Source organism: Falco biarmicus, chromosome 3, assembly GCF_023638135.1.
Source record: "Falco biarmicus isolate bFalBia1 chromosome 3, bFalBia1.pri, whole genome shotgun sequence".
NCBI classification, from domain to species: domain Eukaryota; kingdom Metazoa; phylum Chordata; class Aves; order Falconiformes; family Falconidae; genus Falco; species Falco biarmicus.
In genome coordinates, this window is record NC_079290.1 from 103,092,209 (window position 1) to 103,115,351 (window position 23,143).

The 23,143-nt window shown below is 46.1% G+C and overlaps 1 protein-coding gene across 3 annotated transcripts in view; it reads right to left on the bottom strand.

The window, feature by feature from the left end:
• SLC66A2 (solute carrier family 66 member 2) overlaps positions 1-19,874 on the bottom strand; it is a 65,737-nt gene extending 45,863 nt beyond the window's left edge. The window contains exons 1-4 of one of the 3 annotated variants that reach the window (XM_056331736.1): positions 19,860-19,874; positions 19,198-19,501; positions 9,614-9,747; positions 5,357-5,410 (exon numbers count right to left, since the gene is read on the bottom strand). In XM_056331736.1, coding sequence (XP_056187711.1) covers positions 5,357-5,410; positions 9,614-9,747; positions 19,198-19,400 — 391 coding nt within the window. In that variant the 5' untranslated portion in view covers positions 19,401-19,501; positions 19,860-19,874. Of the gene's footprint in view, positions 1-5,356; positions 5,411-9,613; positions 9,748-19,197; positions 19,768-19,859 lie in introns of those variants that run through there. The other 2 variants (XR_008820751.1, XM_056331738.1) reach the window with 2 other exon arrangements.
• Between the last annotated feature and the right edge of the window lie 3,269 nt (positions 19,875-23,143).

Genomic DNA, 23,143 nt, shown 5'->3' on the forward strand with positions numbered 1-23,143 from the left:
ATCCATCACCTTTATTCCCACGCATCTCATCGCTTGCCTCTCACATCTAAACCTGCTACATGCCATGCATTTCCAGAGCAACTTGCCCACCTGGGTCCCTCATCACAGCCTCTAAGTCTATGGACAGGCTCCCCCTCCCCTCCTTGCTGCACCTCGCAGCCACGTGGCACAGCTGCCTCCGGCACAGGGCAATCGGGGAACGAAAGACAGTATCGCTCTGTGGCCAGGAATGTGCTTTCACAGAGCTCCGCGTTCCACCCTGTAACAAGCACACACGCACACAGCAAACATACTGGCCTTACCCCACCGCCTCACCGGGGGTGGGGGGCACACCTGCATTTCTGGGGGCCTCATGTTAAGGAAACTGCAGCCTACCAGAGACAGGGATCACAGCTGCAGAGAGACCTCAGCAATCATAACCTAATATTTGGGTTTCTCCCTTCCCAGCTGTCTTTTCTAAAAGGAAAATGTCCCTCTGGAATATAAAATTTAAGTAGATAAACTTATTCTTTCCTTTCATAACTTCTGAATAGCACCAGATAAACTGCAAAAAGGTATGCCCTCCTACTGGATAACTTCCAACGCTTCAACAGGACAGAAAAGGCCGCAGTACAACTTCTCACTCAAGGCCTATTAGCCTGAGGAGCTGAAGATTTACACTAAATGGAACTCAATCTTGAAAGAGAGTATCTATAGAGAAACATTACACTGGCCCCAGAAAACACTGACACAAAACCATTTTTTTCAAGCTTTCTGAAAGAAAAGTATTTTAGTGTTGGTTTTGCAATGGTTCAGGAAACATGAATTCCCCATGAAAATAAAACAACCACCTTTTTAATGAAACTATTCCCTCTGCCTGCCTGCATCTGTAGTTTTAAAAAAAAAGTTATCTGTTCAGGATGCAAAAGATTTGTAAGGTCCTTAAAAAAAATTAGTAGGTGCTCTATTTGGACTGAACTATTCTGAAATGCCTGAAAACTTAGACCTCCAGCACAGACCCATACCTAGATAAACAGATTATTTTCCAGACTTCTATTTGTTTCATCTGTAACATCAACTAAGAAGAAAACAAAATTAGGTATCCAAAAAAAACCCCAGAGATTCTACAGTTTTCATCTTAAGTATTTCCCATATAACAAACTGAAAATTGCTACTTCATCCTTAGAATCTCCATTTTCTTTTCTGTTCTGAAAAGGCCTAAATACTGACGCAGGGAAAGATGAGGGGACATAACTGTTCCCACCATACACAGAACTACAACCAAAGTGCCAATGCAGCCAGGTGCCATTTCCTTAAGCAATGTAGACCTGAATTCCTCAACAACCAGAACTCCATTAATGAACAAGAAACAAAATCTCTTTGGCATCCCAATTTCACACAGGGTTGCTGTTACAATCCCTCTTCTGCACACCCTCCCCAGAAGCTCAACAAAAGCACTCCGAAATTAGCCTAACAAACATACATCTAATCCTGGCAAGGAGGGGTCTAAACGCTTTCACGTGCGTGTGCAGTTACACACAGAGGTGGTGGCAGCCGCATCCCAGCAACAACTGTGCTTTCGCTAGGTGTCTGACTGCGCAGCAGCTGTACAGAGAACTCGGCTACTGGAGAGCATGGCGTAGAAATCACACGCTTCCAATGAAACCCAAGTGCTGCCCACAGCCGCCCAAGGGAACCGTCCCTCGGCTCTGTCCTCAGCTCGGCTCAGGACGCCGGCACCCGGACAGAGGAGTGCACCGTGCGTGCTGCTGCCAGAGCACCCATGGGAAACCACAGTGCACGCCTGCACGCCCCTGCACACCCACACAGACCCAACACTGAACAGACAGAGCCGAGAGCCCAATAAATCCTTTACGTCCTCCGTGGCACATGTAATGTATTACTGCTGTTCTGGAGTATGCCAACACCTAATTTATCATGAGCCAGCCGATGCCCTGAGTTAAGTAAAGAGTGCAGACAAAAAAAAGAGGTGAAAGTTCAAGTTATTTACCCGGCTGTCAGGCTGCCAGTGGAAACCATGTAGCAGATGACTGCACCTGCTTAATCCACTTCACTATTCTCTCTTCATTATTATGCAGATACTAACTGTGCAGTTAACTACACAGACATTTTACATTTTTTCCCACCTAAAAAAGAACTAGTTTTAAATATTTTTTTCAATGCACATTTGGTGAATTAAGTTTTTGTCGTTCACTACTACTGTTTTAAAACTTAACATTACTTGGATAACTTTTTGTTTGAGCTAAAAGCAAGGTTCGGTAATATGGCAAGTTTTAAAACCAACAGAGGTTTGCAAGCCTTCAGAGAAGGAAGAAAAACCCTTGTGATCCATCAGAATTGTCCTTCAAAATGTTTAAACATCTACCTGGAAAAAAATCAAACAAGCCACATCCAGTTTGAGACTTGCCTGCCACACCAATAAGACCACTGGAAACAACTTCAAAAGATACACAGCCTCTTTGGAGCAATGCCTCCTTTAGTGTGCTGTTACTTCTGCCCCAACAATCTCCAACACTCACAGGGCTCAATATATATAGAGAGGAAACTTCTCTTTTAGTGCAACAAATTAAGGCATTTATCTAGATCTGTTCCAAAACACATCATCAGGAAAACCAAAACAAAATAGCAAACATCACTCAACCACGGCTTTGCTCAGCCTCAGCAGTAGCCATCAAATGCTAGCAGGCATTAGGTAGAACTAGACACTTGCATTAGAAAACAAAGGGAATAAAGCATTGTTCCTTCAGAACTGGAGCTCCTTAATGCTTTTTAGTCCTTCCTTTGCCTAGAAAAAGAGGGAAATAATTTTATTTGTGTGAAATTAAGAAACCCTACACTCTGAGGCCCACCATACTGTAAATTCTATTTATTTTACTTAGGGCAGCGGAGCCACAGCAACCTTCCCCCACACCCCCAACTCCCCTCAGCACTGACTGCTCAGAAGTCACAGTCATGTGCCAGATAAAGGCTTTTTCAGATAATAAGTGGAAAAACAGTGCCATTAAGTGGTTTGTTGGATTACTGACAATAAAATATACTTAAAAGCAACCCCAGGGAGCACAGCAGGAGCTCAGTTCCTATTCAAAGGCAGGCACCAAACACATGCCTCGGTATTTATCTACCAAATTCACCTGAAATTCATTGGTAGGCCAGCACACTTTCAGATTAACAGTTCAACAGTTCCACAACAGAACAGTGTTTATGGGTAGTCAATCTTCAATTATGAACACAATACACAGAGTGCTTACTATGTAACCAGAAAGTAATACAAACGGTTTCTGAAGCCTAAAAATACATCGAAGAACATTTTTTACACCACTAAAATGAATAGGGGAAATGAAAAAGATCAAAACTTATTAAAAAGACATTGTGAGGCATGTCAAATACTCCCCTTACCTAACTTCAAGCAGCTTCCCCAGCGCTGCAGCAGAACACAGCACTGCAGGATGCAACTCAGTTAAGTCCTCTGCAAACTGAAGTATGAGTTACACTGTGACAAAGCACCAGGCAGCCCACTCTTTAAACCGCCAGGACATACTTCTATAGGTACGTTATATACACAAACACCTCAAAACATTTCTAGTTTGTTTACACCAGTACGAATTATCACATTTCAACAGACTCACCCACCCCAGTCTTCATCTGAGCAATAGCATAAGAGTATCCTCTTTCCTAGTGGCAATTCGATTCATCCCATTTTGCTAAACAATTCCAAAGTAAACTTCAAGTTTATTAACCAAAAGTTTCAAACTTAAATAAGTTGTATTAAGAGTTATGGTGCTTTTTTCTACAAACCAAATTTTTAAGCTATGAAACTTACCAAACAAATTCCTTTTTAACCAAAAAATGACAAGGAAAAAAACACTAAAATAAATACAAGGTCACATTAAGTTATTTATTTCTGTTTAACTTTAACCACTTGAAGCATTTTTAAATAATCCACTCATAACTAGGAGCACAGACAGCTGTTTCTAGCGCTGACACTGTAAATAAAGCATTGGTGAATACTAGTAAAAGACAACAGAAACACAGGCACAAGGAAGACACCACTTCTTAAAGCTTATTTCCATAACAACAAATTCCATTGGTTAGTGTTGCAAGCCAGTGAGAATGACTACAAACTACAATTAAAGACAAACAGAAAACCAAAACAGTTTGATACCAAGTCCGGAAAAAAATGTTTTGAAAACACAAAAGGAAAAGGTGCTTTGCAAAATACTGGTATCAGACCAAAAAAAAGGTAAATTTCTCAGAGCATGCATTTTGCCCCTACATCTGGACAGGGGAGACACAGATGAATCATTAAAAGAGAGTCTATTTAACCTTAGCAGGAATGGTCTTATGGCTTCAAGAAAGCATTCAGGTTAATATTAACTCTTTGGTAGTGTTTCTCAGAGCTAACTCCAGTTTAATTAACTGTGTCTGTTGACAAATAGAGACTCTGCTTCTGCACCAGTAATATTATTCTTTACCCTGTATTTTTTCAGTTGACCCCTTACTAACTCAAGAATTGCAAGACAGCATAGCCAGTATCAATGTGGAATTCCAAATCAGTTCAATCAAAAACAGCCTAGAAGTTGACTCTAGGGAACTTCTGTATCTCTAGTCAGTATAACTTCCTTAATGCAATGCCCCAACTAATTAAAACAGAAGTGCCATTACTTGGGTAAAACTGTCTTCCCAAACTATTAAGAATTGAAAATACTGCAAAGCTGGTTTGCACCTAGTATTTCCTCTTCCTTAGGCAAACTAAAGAACATAAACTCCAACTCTGAAACTGAAGATTGAAGCTCTCACCTTAAATGTTACTAATGCCCAAGTAACAGTTTTGAGGCTGTTCTAATGAAAGACAGGGAAACAAGACAGAAAATTTCACAAGGATGCAGGCATTTTGCTTGAGTATCAAGTGTTGTGGGAAATTTTTTATCTAGCATTCTGAACACAGTGCTGAAAGATACTCCTGTATTTTTCATAGTTTCCTGCAGAATCACAGCTGGAAGAGAAATATAAGTCTGAAGAGATGGATCCCTGTATCATGTATTTGCTTGTCTAGCTTGGGAAAAGAAAAAGGAAGGTATCATTGAGACACCAATGCGGTGAATTCAACTGTCTTCAGAAAACTGGTTTCTGAAATAGAGCTGAAAGCATCTTTTCCTCTATGAAAGTTAAAACTGGGGAGGGGAAAATTAAGAGGAAAAAAAATCACGCACCAGGTTTTAGTATGTAAGGCAACGCAAGCATTCTGTATGGAAATGACCATGCAATCATTTCTAAAAATGGTTACAAAAGGTAGCAAAGCACAAAATACATAGTTGAGAGGACAACTTCATGCAGAATGGGTTTGTACAGTACATACCCAGATAGGATCTCTTGGGAGGTGCTTTGATTTCTTCATCCTTACTATCTGCAGCTACGTAAAAAACAGTTGAGGGGGGGAAGAAGGAAAGACAAACAGACTTGTATGATTAAATGCAACAGTGGGTCTTCTAGTCACAGTTTAGTCAGTTAGTATATTTTGCTTATAAAACAATAATAGCCAAAACAAAACATGCCAGAAATTTTAGTCTCCGTGCTTTCTGTAAGGCTCCCACCCCAGGATATTAAGATAGGGTCAAGCAGTAGGAAGGCCCAGAGCAGTCACAATGCAGAACCCACAGCATGAAAAAATGGAGGCTTAAAACCAGTGAAACGGACAGCTTAACTCTTACTTATATACTCTTCGTGATCAGAGAAAACAAGCTGTTACCTCAGCAACACTGAGCCTGCGGATATGTACGTATAATCAGCTAGGACAATACAGTTGCCTTGCCTCCCATGGAAAATGCTGTTCTTAAAGAGTTTCAAAAAGCCTGAGGTCAAGCCAATCATATCAAGGATGGAGCAGACCCCATCTGCAACCATTCTGCATGCTAATTTTTTTTCCCTCTAGCCCTCCTCTGCCAGTTGAAAACCATATATTACACGAGTGCTTTCCAGTGCCAAAACCAGAGCTCTTCAAGGGATCAGCGTGCTATAATAAGATACACGTTACAAGGCAGGTTAAGGCAACTGGCAACTGGAAGGAAGACAAGTCTGGATGAATGACCAGAGGAAATCATCTTCACAAAAAAATACAAGAGCCCATGTTCTACTTACGGAGCCTGGGCTGTACTATAGTAAGAGATATCTAAGAGTCTGTTTTTAACGAACACTGTGCACTGGTTTTCAGAATAGTTCATACATTCAGTGTGCTTGACATCTGTCACAATGTCTTCAGCATAACTGACACTGAATCTTTGTTGGAGAGAGGTGGAAGGCTTATTTGGGGAAAGAAAAAGAGGGCTCTTCATAGGGTGTCTGTCTCCACAGGAACATGAAGAGACTGCTCTGGCCTGCTGACGTTTTCTAGAGTGACAAGGTGGTTTTAGCTGCTGTATCTGTGAGAACCTCGCTGCAGCCTGCTCTGGGCTCTCGAGTCGATACACGGCATGTGCACATTCTGCTTGTCACCACTCAGCTCTCCAGCCTGGCAGCACCATCATGCCCCAGAAACAGCACAACCCCTTCAACAACAACAGAAACTACCACGGAGCCTCCAGCCTTTCTGTACCGAGCCAACCACACAGCACACACAGGGCTGTGAAGACACCAATTTAACAGTGGGCTAAGAGTAAGGAGAGCTGTTATTACCACAGCAATGGTAACAGGAGATCTGCATTAAAGCAGCCAGGATGCAATCAAAGTGGTGTTAAATAAAGGATAAAAGGAGGTATTGTTCAAGTCTGCCGATTTCATCCAGAGACTCCTTCACATAGCTTTCAAAATATTCATACACAGGAGAGAAAACTGTCCTACCATTGGAGGTTTTAAAATAAAGTTGGGTTTTAATGTTGTTTTCTTGTTTGGAGGTTGGTTAGGGTTTTTTCCAATTCAGACCAGTTAAAAACAGGCTACCCAGTCAAAGTTTAAAAATAATAGAACAGCTGGATATACAAAGAGGACTTACCCTGCCTTCAACCAGTACATGTAGTTGAAGGATAAAGTTTATGTATCCAGAACAAAGGCAGAGAAGGCAGCAGCAGCCAAAGATGGGCTCTGCCACTTTCAACTTACTTTCACTTCACAAGACTAAAAAAGGGGAGGGGGAGAAATCCCACAACTGAGAAGTAACTGAGAGAAAAAATCAGATTATGTGAGTTTTCCTAGTAAGTTCTTTATATAGAACCTACCAGAAATAATCAAGCATTAGTGGAAAGTGTCTGGGGAGACTGTATATTTTCATGCTATGATAGTTACCCTATAAATGAAAGTACAAGATCTTGACTGAACAACTTTATGTCTATGTTCTGAGTTACTGTTGGTGTGTATTTTAACCCAGTAACACCACAAAACAGGCTACAGAATACAGAACAAGCTTGTCAGAATGAGACTGCTCCTTACTTCTTGAGGATGTTTTAAAGTAGATTCCTTCTGAACTAGTTATTATTTAAGGAACCTTATGCATGAGAATAACAAAAGCAACCCCAACATAATTCAAAACGAACTGGTAAACATATACTAATGTGACTGGGGGAGAAATACCACATTTAACACTAATTTAAGAGCAACCTCCCTTCCACTGAAATATTCTATTCTATTCACTTTCTAACTATTTTGGATTTTTTTGCAGAAACATTCAGAGGGAGGATAGAAATTAAAGAACAAAAAGGTTTAAACTGAAGACCAGCCATGTGAGAAATAATAAATTATATTATCATACAGAAAATTTGCACTCTCCCCTCAGGATACGACAAGGTTAATGAAGAACACTGCCTTCAAACCTAGCCTCTCACTGCCCTGTACCCTATGAGGAAAGAAAGTAAGTACACAGATTTATCAGCTTGCCTAGATCACCATAAAACTTAGGAGGTAAGATTAGGCGTAGGATTAGAAACACAGATCTCACTCCTACTCATACTGTGCTTGAAATACAAACCCATCCTTCTGCCCATCTTGAAAGGAGCTTTGTATGCATTTACATGTCTATTCTGAGCCATCACGTTACAGTTGGCCTTACTAAAAATCAATCACAGGTAAGAAAAAGATCTTAGCTGTTCTCAAAGGTTGTGGAAGGATGCAAGCCTTTTGATGAAAACAAATAAATAAGGGCCACAAGTAGGTAAAATCAGTCTCCCCAGTTAAACACACACATGACAAGCACAGTTTCAGGGAAAAGGATCAAATGACACAATGTGACCTTGAGAAGTTTCTGTTACCTGCTCAGGGAAAGACTGATTACCCTTTAGGAGACTGCATGTCTTTCAGGGAGAGTTGTTTAAAGAGCGCTATATACGGAACTGAATAGCCTCTCCTTTTGCCCAAAGGTTACCAAAGGAGCCTGCAAGAGTGTACGTGTAAATGTGCACAAGGACAATCTCCCTTCAGAAAGGGCAAACAGAGAAACCGTTCTGCCACTTCAGGAAACGCCAGCACGGAGAGCAAAGGAGGGAGAAAACATCCATGTCCTTCCCAAACGCTTCCTAGATTTTACCTGCTGCTACACCTGGCTGAAAGCAGTTTTTAAGTCGTTCATCCCGCCAGACTAACACCCTTGTGAACACAGCAGCTTTTGTTTGGGAGCTGGAGTGCAGCTCCCCCTCCACATGGATTCACTTACCTGAACGGTCCCACACTACACTCCACAGTGAGCAGGAATGGAAGCAGCTTCCTTAGCTATTAGATAAATTACCCTACTGCACAGCCAGAAGCTGCTGCCTTCTAATGATGGCTGTGGATATCTGGAACTGAATCAGACCCTCAATTATAAGGGAGTGAGAGAAGAGAACAGATGGAGAGAATAAATTATACATCTATATTGGCAAAACAACTGACAAAAAGCTGATAGCATTAATTCTGTTATTGTTGGTGATAAGCTGCAACATAAAATGTTGTAAGTCAAAGTCAACACAAAAACTACCCCTCTCATTTTTTATTTGGGAAAAGAAGCAGGGACTTCCCACTAAGCTTGAACATTTCATTAAATAAACAATAATACTCTGGCCCTAACTGAAATTATCAATGCCTACAAATTAATAAATAACCAAAATAAAATGTGAAAATTTGCATAAATCCCAACTAAACGCACACTAAAACCTAAGGAAATTGTACACAAAAAGACATTGTTTTGTAGCCATATGACAGCACCTCCTATTTTGACTGCCAGAAACTCAGTAAGTAGAAAATAAATTATGTACAAAAGCAAATGTTTGCAATTGAAAAATAAAATTTCAGATAAAAACATACGACCATAGCTAAGAACTTGGTAGAAAGTACAGCTAAAGAAAATAAATTCTTATTCTGGTCAAGATCTAAAAAAAACACAGGCTAGCACAATGGCATCACAGCCAGCTCTATACTTAGGGCACAGTGTGAAATATTAAGGAGAACTCTGATTTCTAGATTGAACCAAGACCCATCTGAAATAAAATTACAGCTTTACATATTACCTGTAAAAAAAGCAGTTTCAAAAAAGGCGTTCAGGAAGTGCTACACTGAATTATATATGGATTGCAATTCAGACAGAACTTTTGTCCAAAATACAGTGTGCCTTGCTTTCAAAAAGATTTATCCTGCAAAAGTCAGTCATGTCACTCACCTGCAAAAGAGCGGCGTTTTATGTTCAGCTCGTTGGATACACGTACTTCAGTGCACAGCTTCAGCATCAGTAACATAGTAATGATCATGATAATGCTTTGCCACAAAAGAGGGGATTCAAAATGCCTTCCAAACCTAAAGAAAAGATAAAAGAAAATACATAAAACATCTCAAAGATGACAAGTGTTGTACTCTGTTTCATTCTTTGATCCTATCTAAGCACCTGAAAAAAGAAATCCTAACAGTAACAGGTATAAAAGCCTGAGTTAGACAAAGTCACCAGCCAAACCTAGGTGCACATATAGTAGCTCAAGAGTCACAATCCCCTTGCAGGAGCACCGGAGAACCTTATTACAACCTCCCTGTGGACTGATCCTAGAAATTCTGAAACCAGAAGTTGAAGTCTCCGTTTCCAAAGCCAGCAGCAAACGTATTATTTTGAAAAGAGAAGCAGATTCATTGAGCAGTGAAGGCAGTACAGAGAGACCAGAGAGTTATGCTGCATTAATACCAGTTGTGTGTCCTTGCCACATACACACTCAGTAGATTTCACAAGAACTGTGCAAAACTTAACCTTTTTCAGGTTTTCATTTTTAAGGTGAAGTCATAAAAACAATAGTGCTTGGCCTATAAAGAAATAAATACCTACAGCTATTAGCTTGCTAGGTTTAATATAACATCTTCCTGGGGGTGAGAAGTATGATACTTTGCCTCTAGACTTCTGAGTGGAAAGACCAGGTCTGCAGAACACACCAATCAATTAATCAATTTGTGTCTAATTTGGACCAAGGCTGGGGGAAGTAAGCAAGCCCAAAAGATGTGGGAACCAAACATACATAATTTGTCCTCTCCTGCCCTCCACCCTTCCCACAGTTTAATTTCTGCTTGCTCACAGATGATGCTTGGTGGGGACTACTGACTGAGCCCTTCCTGCATGTAACACAGAGGGGTGAATGTGGAGTTTCTTGTCACCAGCCAGTGCTTCTTGCAGCCAGTCTTGACCGAAGAGCTTATTCTTACGCGACTGCACAAGATTCTGCCAGAGGAAAACGGGACCCTTCAGCAAAGGCCAGTGATGCTCCACACTCCTCTTCCTGAATTCCTCAATGAAAGCTCAGCAGTCCTCACCAGACACACTCAGTAAGTGCATTAGGGCTACAGGGTGGAAGCTGTTCATAGGCAGCCCTCAAAGCATATTAGATTTAGAATAGGAAGGCTGCACATGCATCACTGTGAGCTGCTTCTCTGTGCTCAGCTCTGCCAGGTTTTATGCCCTGAAGACAGAGGTGTTGAGGAAGGGATTTGGTGAAAATGGATTGCTATGTTCCCCACATCCTTCAGCCCGCACCGTGAGGCACGCAGTCTTTCCAAATTTCCTTCCAGCACAGTTGCTTAAAGCCATTCTCTGAGCACATGAAGCTGCCCGAGACCTCACAGGCATAGCAACCATTGCCCTCTTCTCGACAGTTCCTGTTTTACAGCACCCTGGCAAAACATGATTTCTTATGCTTGGGCTACTGTCATGGCAGGGCTCCATGTTGGTAAAAAACAACTAGGTTCACCACCACGCTCTCTCACAGAATACTTCATCTCCACTACAGCCATTTCACCAGAGAGATATTTTTTGTTATGAGTCAACTAACGAGGAACAGGAGAGAGACTGGAAAGTCCTTGACTAGCTTTCTTGGAAATCTTCCTGTGCAGAACAGCCAAGCAGCCTACACCGATGCAAATGGCTAAGTATTTCCTGCCTAATGGCATGCAGCTTTGGAAAAGTACGACAACGCTTGAGCCTCCACACCACTCCAAAGACACCATCAGCAGCTACGTGAAGATACAGTATTTCCACATACCTTAGTCCCCTCCCCTTCTTACTACTACCGATGCTAACAAATTTGCAGGACGCTATGAGGAAGGAAAAAAGATGGACGTAACCATAGGCAGAGCATGCTCTGGGTAAGGCTTTCCCTACACTAGGAAAAATGCACGGGAGAAGAACAAGACTTTGGCCCAGCCTATTCACTGTGCCCATGATCCCAAAGCTCACTCAGTCCCTGTTGCTAACTGTGGCCAAGTTCCCCCAGGTTACTGGAATTCACTACGGGTTATACGTCTCTTACTCAGGGAATGAGGAAAAAAAAGTGCGAAAGACTTACTCAGAATAACAGAGCAGTTAGAGCTGTTTACATCAGGTTTAGAAAAAACATCTCCAATTACAAAAGCATTTGCATGCAAAAATATAGTAATGCCTTTAATAGGGGCTGAGCTAGCAGCAAATAAGCTGGAAGCTGTTATGACGGTAAAGTCAGCCTCAGGTCAGCTTCTCCCAGCTGATGAGATATTTGGCCCTTCAGTAACAGGTGCCTCACAAAGGTATTGCTTGCACTATAAACATCCACCCACCACCACCCCCCATAAGCATGGCCACCTGCTATCTGATCATAACAATGTGCCATCACCACAGCCTTACTGGAAATGACACCAGAAGTATTGCTGCAGATCCTCTACCCCTTAGAAATTGGAGGGGGGGGGGGGGGGGGGAGGGGAAAGAGAGAGAACAAAAGTTACAATGCGCAAGAGAGGCAAACTGAAAATTTGAAAATTCTTACAGGGACTTCAAACAATGCACACCACCTGCAGATTTCTTTTTTACAACCCTTCAGCCAAAGACAGTAAGGGTTACAGAACAAAACATACTCGTGTGAAATACAAGCCCGCAGACACCAAGCCCCTGATGGAGCCCTGCAGGCTGCACAGCCCTCACGCTGCAGGACATCCACCCCGAGACCACGGGGCAGCACGACGGGGCACAGCCCACACACCACACTGCCCAGACCCAAAGGTGTACCAGTGTCAAGGAGCACTGATGGGTTCTCGAAGCTTTAAAAGTACAGCCAGAACAACCATTTTGCTCAGGATCACGGAAACAAACAGCACTCCAAGCCGCTTACTCTGCTCCACACTGATCTCGGGGCCTACCAAAGCAACACCAATCCAGCCTAAGGCTCCTCACACCAGCCTGAGCCAGAAGCGCTGCAAGCTGCAAGCCCCGCGGGCAGAGCGTGTCGTTCTACCACATTCTGCTCACCACCTGCCCTGCAGACATCATTCCCATCTTTGCCTAAGCAGGAACCGGGAGGAGAGGAACATTAAAGCAGATGATGAGCGAAAGATGAAGAGCCCCAGGACAGCAGAACAGGCTTGCAGAAAAGAACAACACTGAAGTCCTGGTGATGAGGGGGTCACCATCATCATTCAGCATTTTCACCCCACAGCTAGGATGTTGTGTGAGAAGGTGAACGGGGACATGTGCAGTACTCAGGGAACTCGGACCTCATATGCCAGATTACAAAGAGATAAAAGCTGTTTACTCAATGCTGTAAAAACAAACTAATTCTTTTTTCCTGTACTAGTCAAATATGCAAATAAAGGGGGGCGGGGTGGGGCTTACATTTTTAATAGTAGTTCACAGCTTTAAAATGACCTATGCATGTTCAGGGCAATGAAGACAAGGGAAGTGAATGTTCAAACCACAGCAAAGACTGACTAGTCATTGAGAAAGCTACGTAATCCCATCAGCACTGCTTGATCCTGTTGCAATAATCCTGCTGTTCCAGCCCAGGTCTTGCTCAAAGCAGCAAACGCCAATTGTGCAGAAGCAGCCCAACTAGACCAAACACAAAAGCTTTGCTTCTCTTTTCCTAAGATGTTTCTGAGAAGAAAGTGACTGCTGTTGCTGCAACCAGATCCCCATCACCTTGGCCACACTGTCCCAGGCAGAGCCCCACAGCCTCTGCCCACAGCCGAGGCAGGTGCACTCACCACAAGCGTGGAAAACACCAGATTACTACCAGCCTCACTGCTCTGGGCTGACTGCTCCAGCTCTTCGGGAAGTCACAGATTCTAGACAACGTGGAAAGCATACGGGATACTGCACATGCCACCAGGGCAGCGACAGACAGCCCAGGGCAGCAGCACGGCAGTGTCCTGAAAGCCCAATTACAGAATTTAACCAGCAGGAAGAACAAGAAACAAACTAGTTTTACAACAAGATCTCTTGATAAGAGATTCTCCTCAACATGTGAGCTTCCAGGACTTTATGGAGACACAAAACAAGCTTCTCATTTGGGCACATCAATACCTGCTTTACTTGTACTTTTTATACAAAAGAGCAGCGCATTTTATCCTTGCTCTCTGGCATCTATGAAGAGGAGGAGGAATTGCGTAACACACTTCTGCTGTCAGTATCCGAGCAGGATTCCACCAGCAGGCCATATGTAGTGCAATCTTGTAAAGTTGTAGTCACTCTGTCAGGTTTGTTACAGCATCACACCACCTTCCCCACCTGGTAAAAGCTGGCAAGACTCATTTTAGTAACAGAAGTCTTAAAAGCAAAAGTTTCTCCTTCCTACATAAGTCCCACAGACAGACACCACTGGCCCACCGAAGCCAAAGCAGCACCAGACAGCACAGACCTGATCCACTAGTAACACCGTAGGTGTTAGAGCGCAATAAGTACGTGTGTAGGAATCTGCCCCAGACAACGGCAAGCTGAAGGTGTTCCTGTACATCATCTCCAGCTGCATGCTTGTCTCAGTAAACCTCTAAGCACAGCAGGGAGTGCGTTGCACTGGCCCCGGCACAGAGCCCCCAGTTCTACTGACATTACAGTTTTCAGAACCCACTTTGTTTCAGTGAAATGGGTAGAGGGTTACCTTTGTTCAAAAATAACATGCTTCATAGTTTTCATCTTTTGCCTGACTGCCAGAACTTGTTTCCACAGTTTGTCTCAAGGCAACTATTTTGAGAGAACTCCTCCAAAACTGGAAGGTTTTATTTTCTGTTCTTTGAATTTCTATGGTGTTGCCGTAGAGGGTTTAGGCCAGTGGCCCACAGAATCGTATCTCAAAACCTTTGGAGGGAATATTGTCTTCCTGGAAGATATACAAACCATATATCATACTACCGCATAAAGCATTTTATGGACTGCAAAACTGAAAAAAAAAGTCCCAAACCCTCTGGGAACTGGATGGAACATAAGTACTTTTGGCTGAACTCACTCAAGATACAAAAAAAAAAAAAAAGAAAACCTACTGCTGACTTCTAAGAAAACTGCAGTTCCCTTTCCTCCAGCTATTTATTCTGATTTTAATACTAAAAGAAACTGTAACTTCTCTCAACATAAGCTCTGTTAAAAAAAAAGAAAAGGGGAAGAGAGAGAACTCACAAGTAAGTTCTGCATCGTCCACCCCCAACTGATTACACAACTCTCGCCCGCCTTCTTGTTCCAGTTCTGGATGACAATGCAAAGCTTGTCAGCTGGCAGCCTGCAGGCCACATCAACCAAGGAGATATTCTGTCTTGGTCACAACTGAGTTCAAGTGCCATGGTGCGCCCTGAAGCCAGCCCACAACTTCAAAACCATCAGTAAGGCCCAGGGTATCCCTTGGATATTTTAACAACCAGTGTTGAACCAGAAGTCAGAGCTAACCCTAGCAAGCACAGTAAGGCATCAGCTAAAAAAAAACAGTAATTGTTTTAGTAAAAATACTGGGGGGGGGGGGGGGGGGGGGGGGGAGATGGTAACAGATTTTTTTGGAGCATGCCACATATCTTCCTGTGTACCAGAATTACAAAGATGCTGAGTTTTGCACTGCCGCCGCCTCCTCCTCTTGACCCATAGCGCGGACCTCCACCAGGCTGACCAGTCCAGAAGTTGAACTCAGTGGAGAGCTGGAAATAATGACTTACGGGGTCTGGAGAAGACTGACAGGAGCAGCAGCACTGACAGCGGCAGAAGGACCAGAACAACGGAGCAGCTGGTACCAATCAGAAAACATGACCAGCAGCTATGTCGGCACCTCCAAAATAAGCGCTGCTTTGAAGTGTTACATAAATTTGTAACAATAGATTATTACTAAAAATTAAGTTAACTTGGTATCAAATCTAGTAACAGCACAAAATCTACTTCTCACACTGGTAAACAGAGACCTCATTGTATGATGCTGTGAGCAAAGTCTACTTTTCACATTTATTGGTTTTTTTCCCAGAATCCTCTTTAAAAGAACCAAAGACTTCACATCCAGTCAGCTCACTGAACAAGTTTGCACAGTCAAACTTCTACTTCCTCTTCCCTAAAAAAAAAAAAAAGCCATGTGTGCACAAACAAAGCTAAGTAGAATCATGCCCACTGTTATCCATATACAGTTTCCATTCTTGCAGAGCAGTCTTCTCCGACTGCTTCTCCACAAAGTTCTGGCATAACTCGTTGTTGGAACAGAGCAAGGCCAAACACACACAAGCGAAAGCAGAAAGGTCTCTTTAATGATGACATTTTGAGACACTAACAGAAAAGCATGAAAAATGACTTAACAGATAATGTGTTACTGTCATCAATAGCAAACAGAAGTTCTTTGAACACACCCTGAAACTAAAGGATTCAGTGGCAGGAAGACAAGGAGAAGAGCCACTGCACTGAGTCTTCTTGACTTTAAAAAGATGGCTTACCATTGGAGACAGTCTAATTGGAGGAAGAGAAACTGTGAAAACAGGTAACTGGAAACAGGTTTGTTATCCCTGATCTCATTAGTACTTTGTTCACTGGCTACTGGCATAGCGCAATACACCAGCTGCAACTCTACCCACATACAAAACGTGCCAAGATTAGGAAGTAAATACCCAGTTTGGAGGGGAGACAAAAGGTCAAACTTCACCCACTGCAAAACCAGACTTAGAAACAAACAAATTAAAACACCACTCTGGAGATAACCAAGTACAGTCCTAGGAACATGTGGAATCTGCCAATTCACAAATAGGAAAGGAGAGACTTGCCTGCACAGCTGAGATGAACAAAGCACTGTAGAGCCAGAGGGGAAAGGTGGACTGGGTCTCTTACCAGTGACAGAGATACAGAAAGACCAGCACTACTCAAGAGTGAAAATACAGAGAAAACATAGCATAAAAGGCAGGAACTGTCTGTTCCTGTTGCCATGCATCTGAAATACATAGCATTCCACTCTGTGAGCCTCAAATTCAAGAATATATGAAACCCAGGGAAAATCTGGAAGTAATGAAAGAAAAACTACATAAATGTCTTTGGAGTTTAAAAAAAAAAACAAACACCAAAACAAAACAACCACCACACCAAAACAAGTTATGAGGCATCCTGATAAATAATTAAGGCCTGAAACGCAACACCATTAGAACTCAAAAGTTTTTAAGGCCGACCACTTTAACCATTTATTTTTGGATCAGCGTGGAGGGGAATTCAGGAGGGATGAATCTGGCACAAATCATACTCTTAATAACCAGAGGTAATGAAGAAAAACTAAAAACAACTGAAAAAACAGCAGCTGTATGTCAGTGAAGTTCTCAGAAGAGAGGCTTGGATTAAGGTCTGGACTGGGTTGCTAAAGGGAAGGAGGGATAATCTTACCAACAGGTGCTTTGAAAGTCAAATTGGGGAAAAATTATGCACAAAAAATTATTTGGAGGAACAGTTCTGTTCTGGCACAAAAATGGATAAATTATTTCACACATTTAAAACAAACAAAAAAACCCCAACTTCTAATTCCCTCCAATGAAAATTAAAATAATTCTTCTGTTTATGTCAAATTATCTGGAGGGCTGCATCCCAGATATCACATCAGCCATAGCTGACATTAAACAACTAATGCAAAATTTGAATTGCCAAGCTGCTCCATGGGTGTATTTTAAACATGTTCACAGAAATCAGAGGCTCTTGCTCTGCTATCTGCCTTTAATCACCCATATGCCCAAGGATAACATCCACCCCCAGTGCTGCCTTCATGACTTACTGGTGTTTATAATGAACGACCACGGATGCCTAATCTTTGTAAGTAGAAAAGCAAAATATTCTCTCTCAAGGAACACTGGATTATCATTACACAAGTCTTCTTTTCTTTCCATTCAACAGAACTAGAAAGGGACAATTCATTCCAAGTACAGACAGCAAGGTTTCTGCAGGCACACACTCACATTTCCCCACAGAAGTGGCTGTACCACAAGCCAGCAGCATACCTTACACTCCCTGCTCAGCCAGACACACCTATGCACGTGCTCTCTGAAGCCATTCCATGCCATCACGAGCTCCAAGATCACCAGAGCCTACGCAGAGCTAGTACGTGTCAAGAGAGCGATACTATTACATGGCTTAAATACTCACAGCAAAAAATTACATAACCTTATCAATGTAACTGCGTTCTTTCTCTTTTGAAGTGTTGACAAATTTTTTAACATAGACATAAATTATAACTTTTCATCACTCATAGTATTTATTCTTTTGCACATCTCAACTAGATATACTTAAAATCAATTCCGATTAAAGCTCTTTCTGTTCTTCCACAGCCAAAGTCTCATTTAACAGATGCGCTCACCGGGTTACCCAGAAACTGCCAGCATCTCCATTCAGGCCCAAGTCATTCATATATTTCAACTACCTCCAGTGAAACAAAAAAAATCACACAATTTCTATTTCTCAGACTGTCAACTCAGGCTTTCCACTTCTCCTCCCCCCCGTCAGTTTCTCTGCTTCCCTTCTGCTTCCTCCAGCAGCTGCTCTGCGTGCTTCTCTCCAGTAAAACTACAGGTCCAATGCAACAAGTAGCTCTGATCTAGTGACAACTCCTCAGCCTGACTGCCAGCCCTGGCCCCAGGGGAGAGTCCCGTTTTCTCCACTCCAGCACAACTTAGATGTTGCATTTTGCTGTATAAGAATCCAGGAAGCTCCTTATACTTAAATGGTCAGAGAGGCTTTAAAAAGAAACTGCAAAGCACCAAAAGGATGTAGCACATTACCTATCAGTTCTTTCTGGACTACAAAGCAGCATCTTGTAGTCAAATAATTTTTAGAATAAAGCTGCAGTAATTTTCCAGACCATTTCATCTTTGGTTTCTCAAGCACGTTCCCAGTGCTGTAGCATCTATATTGTAAGTAGTAATACAGAAAATTAGTTTGTAAAATTCATTCATGGAAATTATGCCCTAATAACATTTCTTTTGTCCAGCGGCACAAGACCTAAATACAGTAACAGAGTTGCTTTTCAATATTGAAAGTGGTGCTGAAAACATCCTGCTTTGACAGATAATCCAGCTTTTGCCCGCTTATCTAAGAAAGAGTATTTTAGTCTGCGATTTAGCATGGAGCCCCAGAAGTGAACCTCTCTGGAGCCAAGTGGCGCCCGGGAAACATACAGCAGGCGTCCCAGTGCCGGTAACAGCAACCAGGTGCTAGAACAGCCGTGCAGGACGGGGCCTTCGCCCCGGGAGCGGAGCCAGAGGGCCAGGGGGAGGCAGCCAGCCAGGAAAATAGATCTGACTTCGAACACACCTCTCCCTTTTACCAGCAAGCCGCAGGGCTCCTTCCCGGAGCCGGCACGGGTAACGGGCAACGGGCAGCGCCCGGCGCCGCCGCCCCGCGGACCCACGCGCCGATGGCGGGGCAGCACGCGGACCCCCGGGCCAGGGGCACGCGCAGCCGGGAGGCGCGCCCGTCGCCACCCCAGCGCCCCCCGCCACCCCAGCGCCCCCGCCACGGCCGGGCCCCGCGCCCGCCGCCCCACTCACCAGAAGAGGATGCGCAGGATGTTGGCGACCAGCAGCACCAGGCAGACGTAGGTGGAGAAGCCCTCGGCGTTCTGCGTGCGGCGGATGTCCCGGTACTGCGGGACGTAGGGCACCACGCCGCCGAACACCATGGCCCCCGCCGCGCCCCACGCCACCAGCTGCCGCGCGGGGCCCAGCAGCCACTCCAGCCCCGCCACCTCCATGGCGCGGCCGCGGCGGGCAGCGCTCCGGCGGCCTCAGCCCCGCGCGGCGCCCCGGCCGGAACGCGGCACCATGGCTGCGGCCTGTCCCGCGGGGCCGGCGCCTGCTGGGAGGGACGGGACGGAGCGTCAGGCGGGGCCCGCCCCTGGGCCGCCGCCCTGCGCCGCCGCCCTGCGCCGGGCGGGCCGGGGGCCGCCGCCGGCACCACGGGGGCTGCCCGCAGCGGGGACCGCGGCTCTGGCACGGCGCGGGGGCGGCAGCCACCGCTGAGGGGAGCGGCGGCTGGGCGGCGGCCCGAGGGGCGGGGGTGCTGCTCCTCCGCCCGCCGGGCCGTTTCCCTGAGGGGGCCCCGTCTGTCTGTCCGTCCGTCCGTCCGTCCGTCCCTCCCTCCCTCCCTGCCCGCCTGCCTCTCGCACAGCCAGCCCGCCCGCCCGCCGGCCGGCCGCTCCCCGCCGGCCCACCTGCCCGCGGAGCTCCGCCCGCCGCCATCCTCCGCCCGCCGCCACGCCGCCACTCCGCCACTGAGGGCCCGGCCCGGCGGCGGCGGAGCCGGGCGGCCCGTGACGTCACCATGAGCAGCCAATGAGCGACGGGGCCGCTCCGCCGATTCCCGCGGGGGCGAAGCCAAACGGGACGGGGGCGGAGCCAGACCGGGGGCGGTGGGTAGGGGGACACAGACCGGCGCGGGGCAGGCCCTGACCGGCGGCGTCAGGCGCCTTGTTTTGCCGAGCATCGCCGCACCCTCTGATCGCTCCGCGTCCTCGTGTCAGACGCCGTTTGCCAGGCGCACTTGGAACGCGCCCGCAAGGCTCCTGCTGGGAGCGCGGCGAGGCGCCACCGGCGGCGGAGGCGGCAGAGCCCGTCCCGCACGGCCCCGTGCCACAGCCGGGGCGGGCCGGCCGCCGCTGGGGACGGCTGCAACCCTCAGCGCACTGCCAAGGGCCGTTGCTTCAGGCAGGCACGAGTTTTTTCTCCCAACAGAAGCAGCCCAAGAACGGGGTTCCCACAGCCCCGGGCTTTGCACTGCTGCCGTCACTCACCCATTCAAACCCCCCTGTCAGAGCAGGTACCGCTTACTGCATGCCTGCTGTTCCCCAGGGGTATTCCCCATATTTGCCCAAATCCACCCATGTCTTCTGCAGCTGCGGTGTTTTCCACTAATCCAAGGTGAATTTAAACCGCTCGTACCAGAAAAACACTCTTGCTGCCTTCTCGGGGCAAACTCCCTGGAGCTGCAAGGAAGCGTGAGCACGGCTGCAGGTGGCTCGCAGGGAGCTTTGGCCATGGCCCTTCCCAGCTTCTCGAAAAGCAAAATTTGTGTCTTCAAACAAACCGTTCCCTCCCTCACCCAGCTCCCAAGCCCCTCCAGCCACAGAAAATCCCCTCGCTGTCACACGCCACGCCACGTACTGCATCTAATTCCTGTGTGGGGATCACGCACTGTGCCTCGGCCCACGAGGCTCCTGGAAGGGACCCACACAGGGTGTGGGGTGGGAACACGGGGCCGGACCATGTCCCTGCACCACGGCACAGCCCCTGAGCGGCTGCCACAGCCTCACCTGCTGCACGGCAGCTTCATCCTGAAGGGTCACCATGCACTGACACCAGTGCAAGGAGCAAGGCTGCGAGGTGAGGCACACAACCCCCAGACCCCGTGTCAGGTGTGCCACCAGGGCCACGAGGCTGCAGGGACAGACCCTGCTCCCTTTCCCATAGCGGACAAACACCTCCAGCCCTCCCCAGCCTCTCGGGAGGGGAACCGCTCCATGAACGTTCCTCCATGCCCCCTCTCCAAGGGCAGCAGGAAAAAGGCTGGAGCAAAAAGCAGTGTCGGAAGTAGCATCTCAACATGCCCGGGAAACAGAGCCAGAGATTTCGGGACCATCACCCCATAACGTGGCCGGCAGCAGCCAGCCAGGTGACCGCAGGGCCACGTTAGCACAGCTCCCCCAGGGCCGAAGGGCACTGCCACGCCAGCCCCCATGGCCCGAGCACCCGCAGCAGTCCTGCTGCTGCTGCTGCCTTTACCCCAGGCGGAACCCTGCCAGGGAAACGCTGCCCTGTGGTCAGGTGCAGCCACCGGGCAATACAGTGCCCGCAGAGCACCCAGAGAGCACTGTCACCCTGTCAGCAGGTGTGCTGGAGGAGCTTGCCGAAAGGGGCTGCCCCAGCAAGTCTCACAATAAGGGATTTGTGAGCAGCCAAAAAGGAACACTTTCACAGACAGCAGAGCACTTCCATCAGGGATCAGGTTTCCCAACCGCTGGAATTGCCCTTTTCTCTTCAAAGATACAGAGCCTGAAATCTGCACCGTGCACAAACGCACAAGCCTCTACTGTTCACCTCAGATGACCTGCCTATGACAGCAGCACCACAGAGCCAGACGCTGCTGACCCGGACCCCTTTTCCCCATGCCCGAAGGATCCATGTTTCACTCGCCACATCTTGCCATGCTTTGAAATAACAGCACCTTATTACTTCTACTGATGTTACCAGATGAAAGGATAGGGAAGTCTTCACCAGTACATATTCCAGTGGAACAAGCTTTCAGCAAACTACACCATGCTAGGTCAGGAGAAACAGGTAAACATCAAATAGCTTGCTTGCAAGAGCCATCAGCACCATTTAGGATTTCAGCAAATAAAAGCTGATGACCCAGCAAAGCCAGATGCTTCTCCTGCACGTTGCGTCCCTCTGAACAACGACTGCAACATGACACACAAGAAGCTTGTGACGAGAGGGGAAGACCAGGCACAACATGACACACAGACCCAACCCTGTCACCTGGGAGCAAAACCACCACAGCTGCGGTGCCAGGGCTGGCTTGTACCCAGCCCTTGTCTCGTCAGAGAAAACTCCTACAGCTGACCATGCTTCTGCTGGGGAGGGGCAAAAGCAAAACCCAAGAAACGTGCAGTGTGACTTGCATCCTGCCACCTGACCTACAGCCAGCCAAGCCGCCATGGCGGCCCAGGAATACTTGCCACCTTGTCCCCTTCCAGGACTAAATTCCCTGTTTTCTTTCTTACTACATGCAGAATATTAGGCTTTGTTTGTTTGTTTGTTTGTTTTGAGGTGCCCTCTCTCTGTCCCCACCTCCATTCCAAAGCAGCCCTGCGCCAGACATGCTTGGAGTACATGACCAGAGGATTCCTGACCCCTGGTATATAAAATCTCATTTGTCAGCAAAGAGGAGAGGGAAAGGACTTTATGTAACATCCAAACACCACAAGTAATGCAATTCCTTTACCCTTCCACACCACAAGCTTTTATGGCACAGCATCGTATAGTAGTGGCATTGAAGTTGGAGCTTAGGACTATAAATGTTTAAACACACTTTTATTTCCTATGCTGCTACCCTGACTTCTCCATCCAGCGCTGGCGGGATCGGCATTTCCCCAGGATGCAGTGAGAGCAGCACTCTCTGGGTGCCACCAGCACGAAAGCGCAGCCTGAGGAGCTGACAGCACAGGCCTGCGATCCCGACACAAGCTGGAAGCAGATGGTTCCCCAGCCTCTAGGTCACCCTGCTTTTTATTTTTGTTTCACGTGCCTCATACCAAGAAGATCTATTTAAATTGAAAGTAACTGAAATCTAAGCTTTTTACTGAAAGGGAACAGCATAGAGCGTATTTAGGCATGGAAAATGAATTTCTATTGTCAAATTTTTGTTCTTGCTCCTCTCTCTAACCCCCTCGAGATCTGTTTTTGTATTCATTGCCAACACAAATTTATTGGTACCCTT